Source organism: Salmo salar, chromosome 12 (assembly GCF_965601325.2).
Source record: "Salmo salar chromosome 12, fSalSal1, whole genome shotgun sequence".
NCBI lineage: Eukaryota > Metazoa > Chordata > Actinopteri > Salmoniformes > Salmonidae > Salmo > Salmo salar.
In genome coordinates this window covers 17,527,049-17,543,495 of record NC_138302.1, presented here as the reverse complement: position 1 = coordinate 17,543,495, position 16,447 = coordinate 17,527,049, and the positions used below count along the sequence as shown (strand labels likewise).

The following is a 16,447-nucleotide window of genomic DNA, read 5'->3' as shown; positions in this document are numbered from 1 at the left end:
TGTGTGTGTGTGTCATATTTCCTAGCTCAGACCATCATGTACTCAAATCAGTTGTGAATGTATGTAATCAAACCAATGACCATCAAGGTTAACCAGTATGTTTGATGAAAGAAACAATCTGGAATACAAACAACTACATACTGACTCAAACTTGAGCAAGGTCACTAAACGTGTTAACGAATAGCCCCAGTGGGAGTTGTGTACCCTAGGAAACGATGTGATCATAATCAAAACATTAAAATCACTGTTATCTTAAATATATTGTTATCCTTTCTCAAACCCTCTAATCAGTCATTAGTAAATAATGACTCTTTATTTTAATAGTCACACGGCTGTATATTGAAAGCCCACTGCTCCACTCTGACATTCGTCCTCTGTGAATGGTACATTAATACAACTTGATGTAAGTAATGCAAGGCTGTTGTCGTAGAGAGTCCACAGAGATAGTATTTGTTGGATTACATGATGTCTTAATAATGTTGAGGTTTAAACTAAATCGAAACTTAAAATCTATTCTGTACCAAATAGCATGTGAAAGTAACCCATTAAAACATATATTTTAAGGTTCTTGCACGCTTGAGCTGAAGACTTCTGTGCAGAATGATGACAGCAAAGTGGTTGTTTCTTCTCTTGGTGATAATCTCAGGTAGAGAAGAATGGTATTTTACATGCTGTAGATGATAAGATTGTCTGAGGTTAATAGGGATACTTGTAGGGAAGTATGTGGGATCGAGGAGAAGGTGAAAGGTGCAGGCATTCGAAACTACTTTTGTATAGATACAGATTTTTTAATAAGGATAATCTTGTTCTTGTTTGTTGTCATTCAATGAATTTGACATACTGTATTTAGGGTGAATTGTAATGTATACATTTTCAACCTAATATATTAACTCACAGTTTTTTTTGTGCAGGATTGGTTGTAACCAGCTGTGGTGTGTGTGATATGGGAGAGGACTGTATCAGTGTTGGTGGATCATCCCTCTGTGCAGACCCCTGCCAGCACTACACCATACTGAATGACGACTGGCGTGCCACCAACAACAATGCCAACGTTTATGGAGAGCACTGCGACAAGGATGTCAACTGGCAGGGCTGGTATCGCCTGTTCCTGGGGAACACCAGTGTTCAGATGCCAGAGAGGTGTGTGGACAGTTACATGTGTGGGACCCACGCCCCCATGTGGCTCACGGATCCCCATCCCCAGCTGTTAGACGGGGTGGTTCAGAGGGGCGTCTGTGGGAGCTGGTATGGTGACTGCTGCAGCTTTAGACAAAATCCCATCCATGTCAAAGCCTGCTATGGAAACTACTATGTCTACAAGTTTGTCCCTGCAATTACCTGCAACTTGGCCTACTGTGCAGGTATGACATCATAATGTCCTTGTTACTGATTCTTAAAGACAGTAAGAATGTTCCAAGGTGTCCACTTCACTCTCTGAACCCAGAACCAAGTATCACGTGTGCCGTGAGACTTGGTTCTGGGTTCACCACACAACGTGTGTGTAAAAACAATGTGTGCAAAAAATATATTTTGTGGCAAATACATTGTACATCAGTCGTATAACCTGAGTGTGTACTAGTCACAGCAAATCCATGAACACCCCTCCCCTCTGCTCTTCCAGACGTCAACACCAAGGTGTGTTCTACCTGTAGAGATGATGACACCTGTATGAGTGAGGATAAGATCACCTGGAGGTGTGAGAGGAAAGGTGAGTGTTAAGGAAACACATCTTACTCCTCAGTGTAGATACAGTAGGTGGTGGCAGGACCATGGTGGAAGGCAAAGGTGTGCAATGCCTTGTAGTTGAGTTTCATAATGGCTGTGTTTTTGACAGTAGGAGGTACTCATGCTCATCTTGACTGATAGTAACTCTATACCTTGTTTCTTTCTCTCGGTCTCTTTCATTCTCTCTCCACTCTCCCTCTCTGTCACCCTCCTCTCATTTTACTCTCTCAAAGAGCAATCTTCTACAACTACCCCTGAACCCACAACTACATCCACAAAAACTACTCCTGTACCTGAAACCACCAACACAACTCCAGTTCCTGGAACCATCACCACAACTCCAGTACCTGGAACCATCACCACAACTCCTGTACCTGGAACCATCACCACAACTCCAGTACCTGGAACCATCACCACAACTCCTGTACCTGGAACCATCACCACAACTCCTGTACCTGGAACCATCACCACAACTCCTGTACCTGGAACCACCACCGCAACTCCAGTACCTGGAACAATCACCATAACTCCAGTACCTGGAACCACCATCATAACTCCAGTACCTGGAACCATCACCACAACTCCTGTACCTGGAACCATGACCACAACTCCTGTACCTGTAACCATGACCACAACTCCTGTACCTGGAACCACCATCATAACTCCAGTACCTGGAACCATCACCACAACTCCTGTACCTGGAACCATGACCACAACTCCTGTACCTGTAACCATGACCACAACTCCAGTACCTGGAACCATCACCACAACTCCTGTACCTGGAACCACCATCATAACTCCAGTACCTGGAACCACCACCACAACTCCTGTACCTGGAATCACCACCACAACTCCAGTACCAAAAACCCCAAATCTTGTACCTGGAACCACCACCACAACTCCTGTACCTGGATCCCCCGCCAGAACTCCTGTACCTGAAACCACCACCACAACTCCTGTACCTGAAACCACCAACACAACTCCAGTTCCTGGAACCATCACCACAACTCCTGTACCTGGAACCATCACCATAACTCCACTACGTGGAACCATCACCACAACTCCTGTACCTGGAACCATCACCACAACTCCAGTACCTGGAACAATCACCATAACTCCAGTACCTGGAACCATCACCACAACTCCTGTACCTGGAACCATGACCACAACTCCTGTACCTGGAACCATCACCACAACTCCTGTACCTGGATCCTCCACCACAACTCCAGTACCTGGAACCATCACCACAACTCCTGTACCTGGAACCATGACCACAACTCCTGTACCTGGATCCTCCACCACAATTCCTGTACCTGGAACCACCACCGCAACTCCTGTACCTGGAACCATCACCGCAACTCCTGTACCTGGAGCCATCACCACAACTCCTGTACCTGGAACCATCACCACAACTCCTGTACCTGGAACCACCACCGCAACTCCTGCACCTGGAACCATCACCACAACTCCTGTACCTGGAACCATCACCACAACTCCAGTACCTGGATCCCCCACCACAACTCCTGTACCTGGAACCACCACCGCAACTCCAGTACCTGGAACCATCACCACAACTCCTGTACCTGGAACCACCACAGCAACTCCTGTACCTGGAACCACCACCGCAACTCCTGTACCTGGAACCATCACCACAACTCCAGTACCTGGAACCATCACCACAACTCCTGTACCTGGAACCATCACCACAACTCCTGTACCTGGAACCATCACCACAACTCCTGTACCTGGAACCACCACCGCAACTCCAGTACCTGGAACAATCACCATAACTCCAGTACCTGGAACCACCATCATAACTCCAGTACCTGGAACCATCACCACAACTCCTGTACCTGGAACCATGACCACAACTCCTGTACCTGTAACCATGACCACAACTCCTGTACCTGGAACCACCATCATAACTCCAGTACCTGGAACCATCACCACAACTCCTGTACCTGGAACCATGACCACAACTCCTGTACCTGTAACCATGACCACAACTCCAGTACCTGGAACCATCACCACAACTCCTGTACCTGGAACCACCATCATAACTCCAGTACCTGGAACCACCACCACAACTCCTGTACCTGGAATCACCACCACAACTCCAGTACCAAAAACCCCAAATCTTGTACCTGGAACCACCACCACAACTCCTGTACCTGGATCCCCCGCCAGAACTCCTGTACCTGAAACCACCACCACAACTCCTGTACCTGAAACCACCAACACAACTCCAGTTCCTGGAACCATCACCACAACTCCTGTACCTGGAACCATCACCATAACTCCACTACGTGGAACCATCACCACAACTCCTGTACCTGGAACCATCACCACAACTCCAGTACCTGGAACAATCACCATAACTCCAGTACCTGGAACCATCACCACAACTCCTGTACCTGGAACCATGACCACAACTCCTGTACCTGGAACCATCACCACAACTCCTGTACCTGGATCCTCCACCACAACTCCAGTACCTGGAACCATCACCACAACTCCTGTACCTGGAACCATGACCACAACTCCTGTACCTGGATCCTCCACCACAATTCCTGTACCTGGAACCACCACCGCAACTCCTGTACCTGGAACCATCACCGCAACTCCTGTACCTGGAGCCATCACCACAACTCCTGTACCTGGAACCATCACCACAACTCCTGTACCTGGAACCACCACCGCAACTCCTGCACCTGGAACCATCACCACAACTCCTGTACCTGGAACCATCACCACAACTCCAGTACCTGGATCCCCCACCACAACTCCTGTACCTGGAACCACCACCGCAACTCCAGTACCTGGAACCATCACCACAACTCCTGTACCTGGAACCACCACAGCAACTCCTGTACCTGGAACCACCACCGCAACACCTGTACCTGGAAACATCACCACAACTCCTGTACCTGGAACCACCACCCCAACTCCTGTACCTGGAACCCCAAATCTAGTACCTGGAACCATCACCACAACTCCAGTACCTGAAACCCCCACAACAACTCCAGTACCTGAAATCATCACCACAACTCCAGTACCTGGAACCATCCCCACAACTCCAGTTCCTGGAACCACCACCACAACTCCAGTACCTGGAACCATCACCACAACTCCTGTACCTGGAACCACCACCGCAACTCCTGTACCTGGAAACATCACCACAACTCCTGTACCTGGAACCACCACCCCAACTCCTGTACCTGGAACCCCAAATCTAGTACCTGGAACCATCACCACAACTCCAGTACCTGAAACCCCCACAACAACTCCAGTACCTGAAATCATCACCACAACTCCAGTACCTGGAACCATCCCCACAACTCCAGTTCCTGAAACCACCACCACAACTCAAGTACCTGGAACCATCACCACAACTCCTGTACCTGGAATCACCACCACAACTCCTGTACCTGGAACCATCACCACAACTCCTGTACCTGGGTCCCCAAATCTATTACCTGGGTCCCCCACCACAACTCCAGTACCTGGAACCATCACCACAACTCCTGTACCTGGGTCCCCCACCACAACTCCTGTACCTGGAACCATCACCACAACTCCTGTACCTGGGTCCCCCACCACAACTCCTGTACCTGGAACCATCACCACAACTCCTGTACCTGGGTCCCCCACCACAACTCCTGTACCTGGAACCACCACCACAACTCCAGTACCTGGATCCCCCACCACAACTCCTGTACCTGGAACCATCACCACAACTCCTGTACCTGGAACCATCACCACAACTCCTCTACCTGGAACCATCACCACAACTCCTGTACCTGGAACCATCACCACAACTCCAGTACCCGGATCCACAACTGCTGTACCCGGTACCCCCATCACAACTCCAGTACCTGGTACCCCCTCCACAACTCCAGTACCTGAAACTACCACTACAATAACTGGCCCAATACCTGGCACCACCATCAAGGAACCTACGCGTCCTCCTATCACTGCCCCAGACCTGGTGTGTGGGTGGAGCCTCGTACAGGTGGGTCTGAACAGGGCCCACCTGGAGGCTGCTGGTCTGAGCGCTTCCTCTGCTCACCTGGCTGACAGACGCTGCTCTGCCCACCAGGAGGCTAACGGCACAGTGTGGTACCAGGTGGCGCGACGGGAGGGACGCTGTGGAAACACTCTGGAGGTGAGAACACATTACCTCAATGTCTGACTGGAGGTTATTCAACACTGGAAGAGTTTAGACTATAACTGATCCTTTCTGTTAGTAGGTCTGTATATAAGACCTGAATATTAATTTAACTGTAAACACTTTTCTTCTATTTCAGACGAACACCACCCATGCTGTCTACTCCAACAGCTTATTTGTTTATCCAGTAGATGGGAGAAACGACTCTCTCTCCCGACCCGTGAGCTATCCTTTCTCCTGTGTCTATCCTCTGGAGACAGAGAGCAGTCTGGATGTGGCCCTCAGACCCTACCTACTGTGAGAAAATACACCACACATCATTCTGCTTTGTTTGTGCAGACCAGCCATAATGACATTACATTGTTCATTTCATCAAGGATGTAGAATGAGAAGATAACTAATTTAAGCTGTGCCTACGCCAGGTCAATGGTCAATTCAATGGGATGACGCATTGGTTAGGTCTGCCAGTACACCTGTCAATCTACCTTCTTGATTTTATGTTTGCAATCATTGATTTGACTTGTAGCTTCACCTCTTGACAGACCTGGTAATGGACTTGTTAGAGTCGGTGCCAAAGCCAGAGCCTCCATGTCTCTGTACCTTAACTCCAACTACACAGAGCCTTACCCAGCAGGCAGAGTCACCTTGCCGGTGGGCTCCACCCTGCATGTGGGCGTGTCTGTAGAGGAGTCCGAGGCAGAGCGTTATGTGGTCGTTCTAGACAACTGCTACGCCACGGAATCCCCCAGCCCTGATGACCTTCCGCGGTTCTACATGATTCACCACAGGTCTGTGACTCCATTCATCAGCTGTTTGCATGTCTGTGTGTTTGTGTTATGTGTGTGTGTAGTATGAGTTGGTATGTCTGTGTAGCTGTAAATAAATTGAACGCTACACTTTGCGACTTCTTGGCTCTTCTCCCAGGTGTCCTAGCAATCGAACCCAGGTGAGGGTGGAGGAGAGCGGCTCGTCCCTCAGGGCTCGCTTCTCTGCTCTGCTGTTCCTGTACCAGGGAAACTACCGGGACGTCTTCCTACACTGCAGCCTCAGCCTGTGTGACCAGAGGAGGTCCTCCTGCAGTCCAGTGAGTCCTCAACTCTCTCTCTCTCTCTCTCTGACTTGGTATCGGTTAGGTTTCTCTGACTTAGTGCTTGGTCTCTCTGACTTAGTGGTTGGTCTCTCTGACTTAGTGTTTGGTTTCTCTGACTTAGTGTTTTGTCTCTCTCTCTCTACAGGTGTGTTCCAGGAGGAGATCCCGCTCTGTGTCCAAATCCATCCCCCTCAAGCTCCTCACAATTGGACCAATCACCTGTAAGTGCTTTACTTAAGTACTTAGTTCATGAGGTAATATACCGTACAGGCTTTGGGCCTAAATTTAGAATCAGCTGGAAATTGATGGAAAATGGCGGCAGATATTCTGGTCAAAAGCATTCGGCCATCGTTCTGGTGTGTTTCCTCTCTAACTGTGAGATTCTCTTTGACCCCCAGGGGCCCAGAGTCTGGAGTGAGGCTTGGGAACCCCCCAGCATGTCATATGAAGGATGGGGTCCCTCCTGCACTACTCCCCTGATCTCCATCCAAACCTACAGCCCTGTGTAACTTTCAAGGGCACAGAAATACTTGTTTTGATTCTAGTAATGAATTTATGCACTACAGTGTGATTTCATTGTACTGTGTATGTTGTATACACATAGACTTGCATTGTTTTAGGACTGATCATTTCCCCAAAGCTGAGTTGCTGCGTGTGTATGCTGTGATTTGATGATGTCAATAAATAACTCTGTATGATGATGCTCATTGTCTAATGATTGTTTATTTAACAGGTTGTAAACATAGAAATAAACATGTCTATATTTATTGTAAGGCAGGATAAATATATATTTACAGAACAACAAGGGATTGAGGCAGAACAATGTGTGGTTTATTTGGTATAGGCAAAAGCACTAATTGACCATAGCAGATTTTAGGACAACTGGCTAAACTCGTTAAAGACAAGTGACATTCATGATATGTTTTTAGTTAATGTACTGAACACTTCCTAGGTCGTTTTACCAAAGCAGGAAGACTGATTGGTGTAATGAAATAGTGTTGTTTAAGTTCCTCTGTAGAAGAACACAATGAAAGACTTCAGAATGACCATGAAGTCTGTGAGTAGTAGTTTATGATGCTCCTTTCTCATGACTCCATTGTTACTGTTGGTTGAGGACCTTCCACTTCTCTCCATTGTTGCTGTTGGTTGAGGACCTTCCACTTCTCTCCATTGTTACTGTTGGTTGAGGACCTTCCACTTCTCTCCATTGTTGCTGTTGGTTGAGGACCTTCCACTTCTCTCCATTGTTACTGTTGGTTGAGGACCTTCCACTTCTCTCCATTGTTACTGTTGGTTGAGGACCTTCCACTTCTCTCCATTGTTACTGTTGGTTGAGGACCTTCCACTTCTCTTCATTGTTACTGTTGGTTGAGGACCTTCCACTTCTCTCCATTGTTGCTGTTGGTTGAGGACCTTCCACTTCTCTCCATTGTTACTGTTGGTTGAGGACCTTCCACTTCTCTCCATTGTTACTGTTGGTTGAGGACCTTCCACTTCTCTCCATTGTTACTGTTGGTTGAGGACCTTCCACTTCTCTCCATTGTTACTGTTGGTTGAGGACCTTCCACTTCTCTCCATTGTTACTGTTGGTTGAGGACCTTCCACTTCTCTCCATTGTTACTGCTGGTTGAGGACCTTCCACTTCTCTCCATTGTTACTGTTGGTTGAGGACCTTCCACTTCTCTCCATTGTTACTGTTGGTTGAGGACCTTCCACTTCTCTTCATTGTTACTGTTGGTTGAGGACCTTCCACTTCTCTCCATTGTTACTGTTGGTTGAGGACCTTCCACTTCTCTCCATTGTTACTGTTGGTTGAGGACCTTCCACCTCTCTCCATTGTTACTGTTGGTTGAGGACCTTCCACTTCTCTCCATTGTTACTGTTGGTTGAGGACCTTCCACTTCTCTCCATTGTTACTGTTGGTTGAGGACCTTCCACTTCTCTCCATTGTTACTGTTGGTTGAGGACCTTCCACTTCTCTCCATTGTTACTGTTGGTTGAGGACCTTCCACTTCTCTCCATTGTTACTGTTGGTTGAGGACCTTCCACTTCTCTCCATTGTTACTGTTGGTTGAGGACCTTCCACTTCTCTCCATTGTTACTGTTGGTTGAGGACCTTCCACTTCTCTCCATTGTTACTGTTGGTTGAGGACCTTCCACTTCTCTCCATTGTTACTGTTGGTTGAGGACCTTCCACTTCTCTCCATTGTTACTGTTGGTTGAGGACCTTCCACCTCTCTCCATTGTTACTGTTGGTTGAGGACCTTCCACTTCTCTCCATTGTTACTGTTGGTTGAGGACCTTCCACTTCTCTCCATTGTTACTGTTGGTTGAGGACCTTCCACTTCTCTTCATTGTTACTGTTGGTTGAGGACCTTCCACTTCTCTCCATTGTTACTGTTGGTTGAGGACCTTCCACTTCTCTCCATTGTTACTGTTGGTTGAGGACCTTCCACTTCTCTCCATTGTTACTGTTGGTTGAGGACCTTCCACTTCTCTCCATTGTTACTGCTGGTTGAGGACCTTCCACTTCTCTCCATTGTTACTGTTGGTTGAGGACCTTCCACCTCTCTCCATTGTTACATTAAACTCAATGTGGGTGTTTCCTTCAGGCCCCTGTACTGGGGCTGGGATTCAATCCAATTCAACACACGACAATATACATCAAAAGATAGTTGCTCTATAATACGCCTTGGACTGAATCCAGGTGTGTGTGTGTGTGTGTGTGTGTGTGTGTGTGTGTGTGTGTGTGTGTGTGTGTGTGTGTGTGTGTGTGCGCGCGTGCGTGCGACAGTGTGTGTGTTTGTTTGTGTGTGTCCTATTTCCTAACTCAGTTGTGAATTTCTTTAATCTGACCACTAAGATTAACCAGTAGGCTACATTTTATGAGGTTTTTGAGAATGGACCAGCGGATTGTTTGTACAGCATAAGATACGAGTTGCTTGCGTAACTGACTAATGACAATTATACACGTTTATAGACACTGTGTGTGTGTGTGTGTGTGAGAGTGAGAGAGTGGAGAGAGAGAGAGAGAGAGTGTGTGTGTTTGTGTGTAAATGGATTGTGAGCACACCTCAGAAGATTATCATGGGAAGATATTGAGTTCTCCAATAAAATGTAACTTGTTATCAGTGACAGCATCTTTCCAGGGGTTGTACTGGTACATCATGCTGCCTCACCCTACAGAAACAGGAGATAGACTAGTGTCCTGTCCAGGGGGTGAAAGCAGCCTCACACTACAGAAACAGGAGATAGACTAGTGTCCTGTCCAGGGGGTGAAAGCAGCCTCACACTACAGAAACAGGAGATAGACTAGTGTCCTGTCCAGGGGGTGTACTGGTACATCAAGCTGCCTCACCCTACAGAAACAGGAGATAGACTAGTGTCCTGTCCAGGGGGGGTACTGGTACATCAAGCTGCCTCACCCTACAGAAACAGGAGATAGACTAGTGTCCTGTCCAGGGGGTGTACTGGTCCATCAAGCTGCCTCACCCTACAGAAACAGGAGATAGACTAGTGTCCTGTCCAGGGGGTGTACTGGTACATCAAGCTGCCTCACCCTACAGAAACAGTGTCCTGTCCAGGGGGTGTACTGGTACATCAAGCTGCCTCATACCACTCATTGTTTCTCAATCCTGGTCCTGGGGACCAAAAGGGGTATACATGGTTGTGTTTACCCTAGCACTCACAACTTCATTCCACTAATCAACATCATCATCATCATCAAGCATTCGATTTCAAGTCAGGTGTGTTAGTACAGGGGCGAAACCAAAAACGTGCCTCTCTTTGGATCCCCAGGACCAGGATTGGGAAACACCTGGGCTACAGAAAGAGGAAATCAAAGTGGGCTTTTTGGTCTTCATTTAAAGTTATGGTTAGGCATAAAGTAAGCAGTGTGGTTGAGGTTAGGTTTAAAATCAGATTCTAAGAAGAAACGTTTTTGAAATAGGCGGGGCTTCTGACTTTACCACTTGCCCACACAATAACGACCCATAGGCTCCTGCCCAATGGGCCCTTCAGGCTCCGACCAGTATGACCTATTATCATGACAGACCAACATAACACCATCTCTGAGTGATGAGCTCATTAGTTCAGCTCCATACAGTACATAAAGGGGCATTACACTTTCAACTAAAAGTTTGTCAGACATTTTCAGTTTTCAGATTTCCAAAGTTAACTAATGTCAAGATGTAGATTCAGCTGTATGCCTCAACCCAACGTGAATGGAAAAGATAAGCAGTGAAGAAAACCCTCTGGAATGAGGCATATGGCATGATCTAACCAATGATGTGGGTTTCATCTTGACATTAGTCTACTTTTGAGGTCTGAACGTCTTTCATTTATGAGTGAAATGTCCCTTTAAAGCAGTGTTTCCCTTTTTTTCCAATGTGCTAACGTACCTGATTCAAATCAAATGTTTGATGGTGAGTTGATTAGTTGAATCAAACGTGTTCGGTGCTAGGGCAAAATGTATCCACTCCCCACCCCATTTTGGTATTGGGAAACACTGCTTTAAACAATACACTTTATTTAGTTCCTCAATGTTTCAGTGTTATCACCATGGGCACATTGGCACAAGGCTAACTGGCATAGATTATATTTATAATAGTTAATTAGTAACGATTAATTAGTAACTCCGTTAAAAACAATATCCCTTTACTGTAGTCACATGATGTGCCCCCCCCCTGAAAACTAGTGGATATATTCTCTAGCTCAATGGTCAAATCCATCATATGCTGACTGGTAAGTGAGCGATTCCTTTTTCCATAGTTTCAACTATAGCTTATTCATTCTGTATGAAAATACTTCACATTTTATTATTTGATTTTGCCACAATTGAAGTGAAGAGGGAATTCAGGAACTCTGGAAGTGGATAATTAGTTATTTGTAAACGCTTCTTCAATAACTAGCGAAACGCTTGTTAGCCTTTATCATGTTTTGACCCTGATGAAGACTATTAGGCCGAAACACGTTAGTTTTATGATTAAAGAAGCATTTTTTGAATCAACTTCCTCTGCCAGAAGTGCTCCCTTTGGCTATAATTGTACCAAAAAAATAGATATATTATTTTTTATTCTTTATTTTTCAGTCGTGTGTCTGTTCTGAAGAGAAGCTGAACAGAATGATGTCATCGGGTATTCTGATGACGCTCCTGTTCTTTAAGCATGTTACTGCAGACAGCTCAGGTAAAGGGTTGATTGGCTTATTCCCGTTTAGGTAACGGAATGAGAGATTCACTCAGAATATTGTTGCTCCCCAGTGCAGGTGATGAAAGCTTTGTGTGCAAGAATAAAGCACTGGGGTGATATAATATATATATATTCCTCTCCTTCCTTTACCTCAGTATTATTATTTATTAACTCAGCACGGTATTCGTCAAGTGTAATATGTGCATTTAACCTTCTTTATTGCCCTTTCAAGACATTGGCTTGAGTCCCAAATGGCTTCCTAATCCCTATATGATGCACCATTTTTGACCAGAGCCCTGGCACTATATAGGGAACAGGACGTCATATGGGATATTGTGTTATTGTGTTAAAGATCTGGGCAATATTTAACCCCTCCTGATTTAAAATGTTTTTTTGAGACTTCTCCCCTTGTCTTGTCAACCGCAGTGTGTTTAGATTTATTTTAAAGATTCAGACTTTGCTCTTCAATAAATATGACAGGATGACAAAAATGTCATATTCTGAATCAGCTGACAGTAGAGAACAAGTTGTTTTTGTTGTTCTGTACCGTTTTCAAAAAGTGACTTTACATTGATTTCAATGGTTTGTTGTCTGTGTACTCAGAGCTAAGGGACTGTCTTAAAAGTGCAAGTGATTAACTGAAAAACGTCTTTGCAACCACATGACTTAGACATCTCAAACCAACTGTAATAGGTTCAGGGACCTTTCCCCTCCAATCCACTGCAATTACTTGCTGTATTGGAAGCAATTGAAGTGTAAAGGGATACATCAGGAATTTGGCAATGAAGCCGTTTCTATTCTTCCCCAGATACAGATGAACACATGGATACCATTTTTATGTCTCTGCATGCAGTTAGAAGGAAGTTGCTAACTAGCATTAGCACAATGACTGGAAGTTTATGTTAACTGCTAACATACTAGTAAATGAATGCAAGTTATTGTGCTAACGCTAGTTATCATTAGCTCTTGAAACTACCTCTAACTTCCTTCATACTGGATGCAGAGACATACAAATGGTATCCATTAGTTCATCTGAGTCTGGGGAAGTAGATAAAGGGCTTTGTGGCCAAGATCCCAAAGTATCCCTTTGAAGGAAGTATTTTCCCAAAGTCAACAAAGTCAAATTGGTTTGATATCACTATGTCATGTGGTTGAGAAGATTTTGACATTTTTTCACATGCAATAGCAGGTGTTGCAGTTTTAAGACGGTCGCTTAACCCTCAAAGTAGTGGAGGGCTACTGCCGCGTTCACGTGCAGGAAATTCAGACATTTCTGACTTGCTCACTGGTTGCAGTTATGCACATGCCACGTTCAATGAATCAGCAAGTAGGAAACACGGCATAGATTTTGTCTCCAAAAAAGGATATATGACACCGAATTTCATAAACAATAGACTTGTTCCCTATATTCAGATGATTTTGAACATGTTTGTAATTTCTATCATTCTGGCACGTTCCTTTGAAGGGGTATTGATGATTAAAGTCTGGATCATTAACATAAAGCTTATTATAAACCGGGTAGTTCGGGTCTTGGATGCCAATTGGCTAAAAACAGCATTCCAGCTGTATGTTAGGCAATATACCATGGGTATAACACAAAACAATTTGTTGACTGTTATATTTATGTTGGTAACCGGTTTATAATAGCAATAAGGCATCTCAAGAGTTTGTGGTGTACGGCCAATAAACCACTAATAAGGGCTGTATCCAGGCACTTCGCTTCACGTCATGCCTAAGAACAGCCCTTAGCCATGGGACATTTTTAGAAAATAGGGTTCCAAAAGAGTTCTTTGCAGAAGGTTAGGGTTCTACCAATAACCATTTTCATCTGAAGAACCCTTTTTGGAAGATGAGGGTTCTTTGTAAGGCATCCTATGAACCGTTTTTGAAAGAAAGGGTTCTTTGATGATTCTTTGGAAGTCAAGTAGGTTTCTTTGGAATGCAATATCTGAATGAGCTGGCACAGGAAGAACTGAAAAGGAATAGGCTACTCAAAGAGGTGCTTCAAAGGTAGGCTGCATATGCAAGAGTGAGGTGTGTACGACTGTGTGTGTGTCGTACATATCCAGCAGCACTTTGTTCTCCACCCCCTCCATAGCCCCCAATGCAATACACTGTAATAGACTGTACATAGGATACATATTGACTTGTAGAGATATAACTTGTCTACCTGTCTCAGCTAAAGTGGTGTGGGAAATACTCAGTAGGTTGTCTACGTACTAAATATGGTAAGTTTTGAACAGGGACTGTGTCGCACGACCTGCTGCTTGGAGGGGGTATAGATAGCTATGGAGTGGGTAAAGAACAAAGTCTTGATGGATATGTTTAATAACACAGACCTCCTACAAAAGTACATATATTTGGTTAGTAGAGACCCTACTGAGTATTTCCCACACCACTTTAGCTGAGACAGGTAGAGAAGTTATATCTCTACAAGTCAATATGTATCCTATGTACAGTCTATTACAGTGTATTGCATTGGGGGTTATGGAGGGGGTGGAGAACAAGGTATTTCATATTCAGTCTACTCTATTGCATTGCAGTGAATGGAGTGGGTGGAGTAAGCATTCACCAGCACTCTGTATTAAATCCGTTGCCAAGCACACATTCCAATAACCTATGTTTGTATTTTATTAAACGTGTATTTATTTAAATATAGCCTCCACAATAGCTTTCAAAATACCAGTATTTGTGTAAACTTTCAAAATAAATTCTGGTGTAAATAATACAATATTACATATAAAATACTTCATATTATCCACACCTTTTTTCAAAGGTGGTTGCAATGATGTAAAAACCACTTGTACTGCACAAAAACAAAAAACAAAAAAATAATATATATATATATATATATTCCCAATGTTTAGCATGTTTCTGCAGGGGACTATTGTGAAAAAAATATGCGATCCTGCTGCTAGCATAATATCCTGCTGCTAGGAGAACGGTAATCAAAACGATACCACAGCAACAAAAAAAAGAATGTACAGTATATCAGTCAAAGTCACACAATGGCACTTGATCCAGACAGACAAACTCAGCTACTGCTCAGTTTAATCATTGGGCATCTTTTGAGTCGAATATCATATCGTTTTACGTCAACATTTTTAAGAGACAGCCATGTATGCATTAATGAATCAATTATACAATCAATTTGACTTCGTTTTTACCAATCTAACTACATAACAACATAATGGTAATGATTTATTTGAATGGTAAATCTCTATTGATAAACTCGCCCCCGCCTACCGAGCACTGCTTTCCTGCAGTTCTGTTAATGTTACGGCGAGGGAAGTAGCTAGCTAGTGTAACCAACCAAACTTGAATGGGACTACTGGGGAGGGATTACCCCCACTTTAACGTTAAAATAACTACAGGAAAGCAGTGCTTGGCAGGCGGGGGCAAAGGACACTCTGTGCCGATGTCCTAGCTAGCAACCTCAATGGCAGTGGGTGTGACAAGTAGTGGCCGCGGCATGTAATGGGCGCAACATGTAGTGGGTGCCGCATGTAGTAAACATGGTCTGCAAATTGACCCTTCTCAGCAAGGGGGCACTGACTTTACTGAGGCAATAGATCATCTTTGGCTGATGGAGAGACGTGACGGAGGGACCTATTAAGTGAATGAATAAAGTTGCTGGTGGCAATCAGCTTTGAAATCAGCATATTTTGCGTTATGGTTTGGATATTACAAACAAAGTACTTGGGTAGTTAATTTATGTTAGCTTCAGCCAGGACCTGCCACTCTAAGCAAGAGAAAGAAATTGCTACCCTCCTATACACTGCAAAACTAGAATAGTCCCAGTAAGCAAAATAATGTTGAAAAGACACCTAAGTACTTATTTTACAGACGTTGAAGATAGGTTAATTTTAGATTCTGAATGAAAGGTGAAAATACTTATTTTCCAGAAGTTGAAAATACATATTTTCCAGACATTGAAAACAATGTTTTTTTCTGGATGTTGAAATCAGGTACATTTCGGTTCTGAATGAAAGTAGAAAATATGTATTTTCTGGAGGTTGAAAATATGTATTTTCTGGATGTTGAAGAAACGTATTTTCCGGACATTTAAATCTTGTTCATTTTCGGTTCTTAATTAAAGTTGAAAAGACGTCATTTATAGACGTTTATGTTTGGACCAAGGCCGGTCCATACCAGACCAAATCTGAACCAAACAGACAACCGGACCGGATCAAAAATCAATGTCCATGGACGTGGAAATCAAGGCTGGTCCAGACAGGACCAAATAAAGACGTCCAAAAGACGTCAGCATCGGTC

The 16,447-nt window shown here is 44.5% G+C and overlaps 1 protein-coding gene across 1 annotated transcript in view; it reads left to right on the top strand.

Moving 5' to 3' along the window:
* The first annotated feature begins 330 nt into the window (after nucleotides 1-330).
* The window catches only part of LOC106564346 (uncharacterized), a 33,206-nt gene continuing 17,089 nt past the window's right edge, over nucleotides 331-16,447 (top strand). Inside the window, exons 1-11 of the mRNA XM_082958433.1 lie at nucleotides 331-403; nucleotides 565-646; nucleotides 912-1,361; nucleotides 1,622-1,708; nucleotides 1,959-5,890; nucleotides 6,033-6,190; nucleotides 6,436-6,681; nucleotides 6,818-6,977; nucleotides 7,129-7,208; nucleotides 7,382-7,397; nucleotides 12,073-12,169. Coding sequence (XP_082814559.1) covers nucleotides 601-646; nucleotides 912-1,361; nucleotides 1,622-1,708; nucleotides 1,959-5,890; nucleotides 6,033-6,190; nucleotides 6,436-6,681; nucleotides 6,818-6,977; nucleotides 7,129-7,208; nucleotides 7,382-7,397; nucleotides 12,073-12,169 — 5,272 coding nt within the window. The 5' untranslated portion in view covers nucleotides 331-403; nucleotides 565-600. The remainder of the gene's footprint in view (nucleotides 404-564; nucleotides 647-911; nucleotides 1,362-1,621; nucleotides 1,709-1,958; nucleotides 5,891-6,032; nucleotides 6,191-6,435; nucleotides 6,682-6,817; nucleotides 6,978-7,128; nucleotides 7,209-7,381; nucleotides 7,398-12,072; nucleotides 12,170-16,447) is intronic.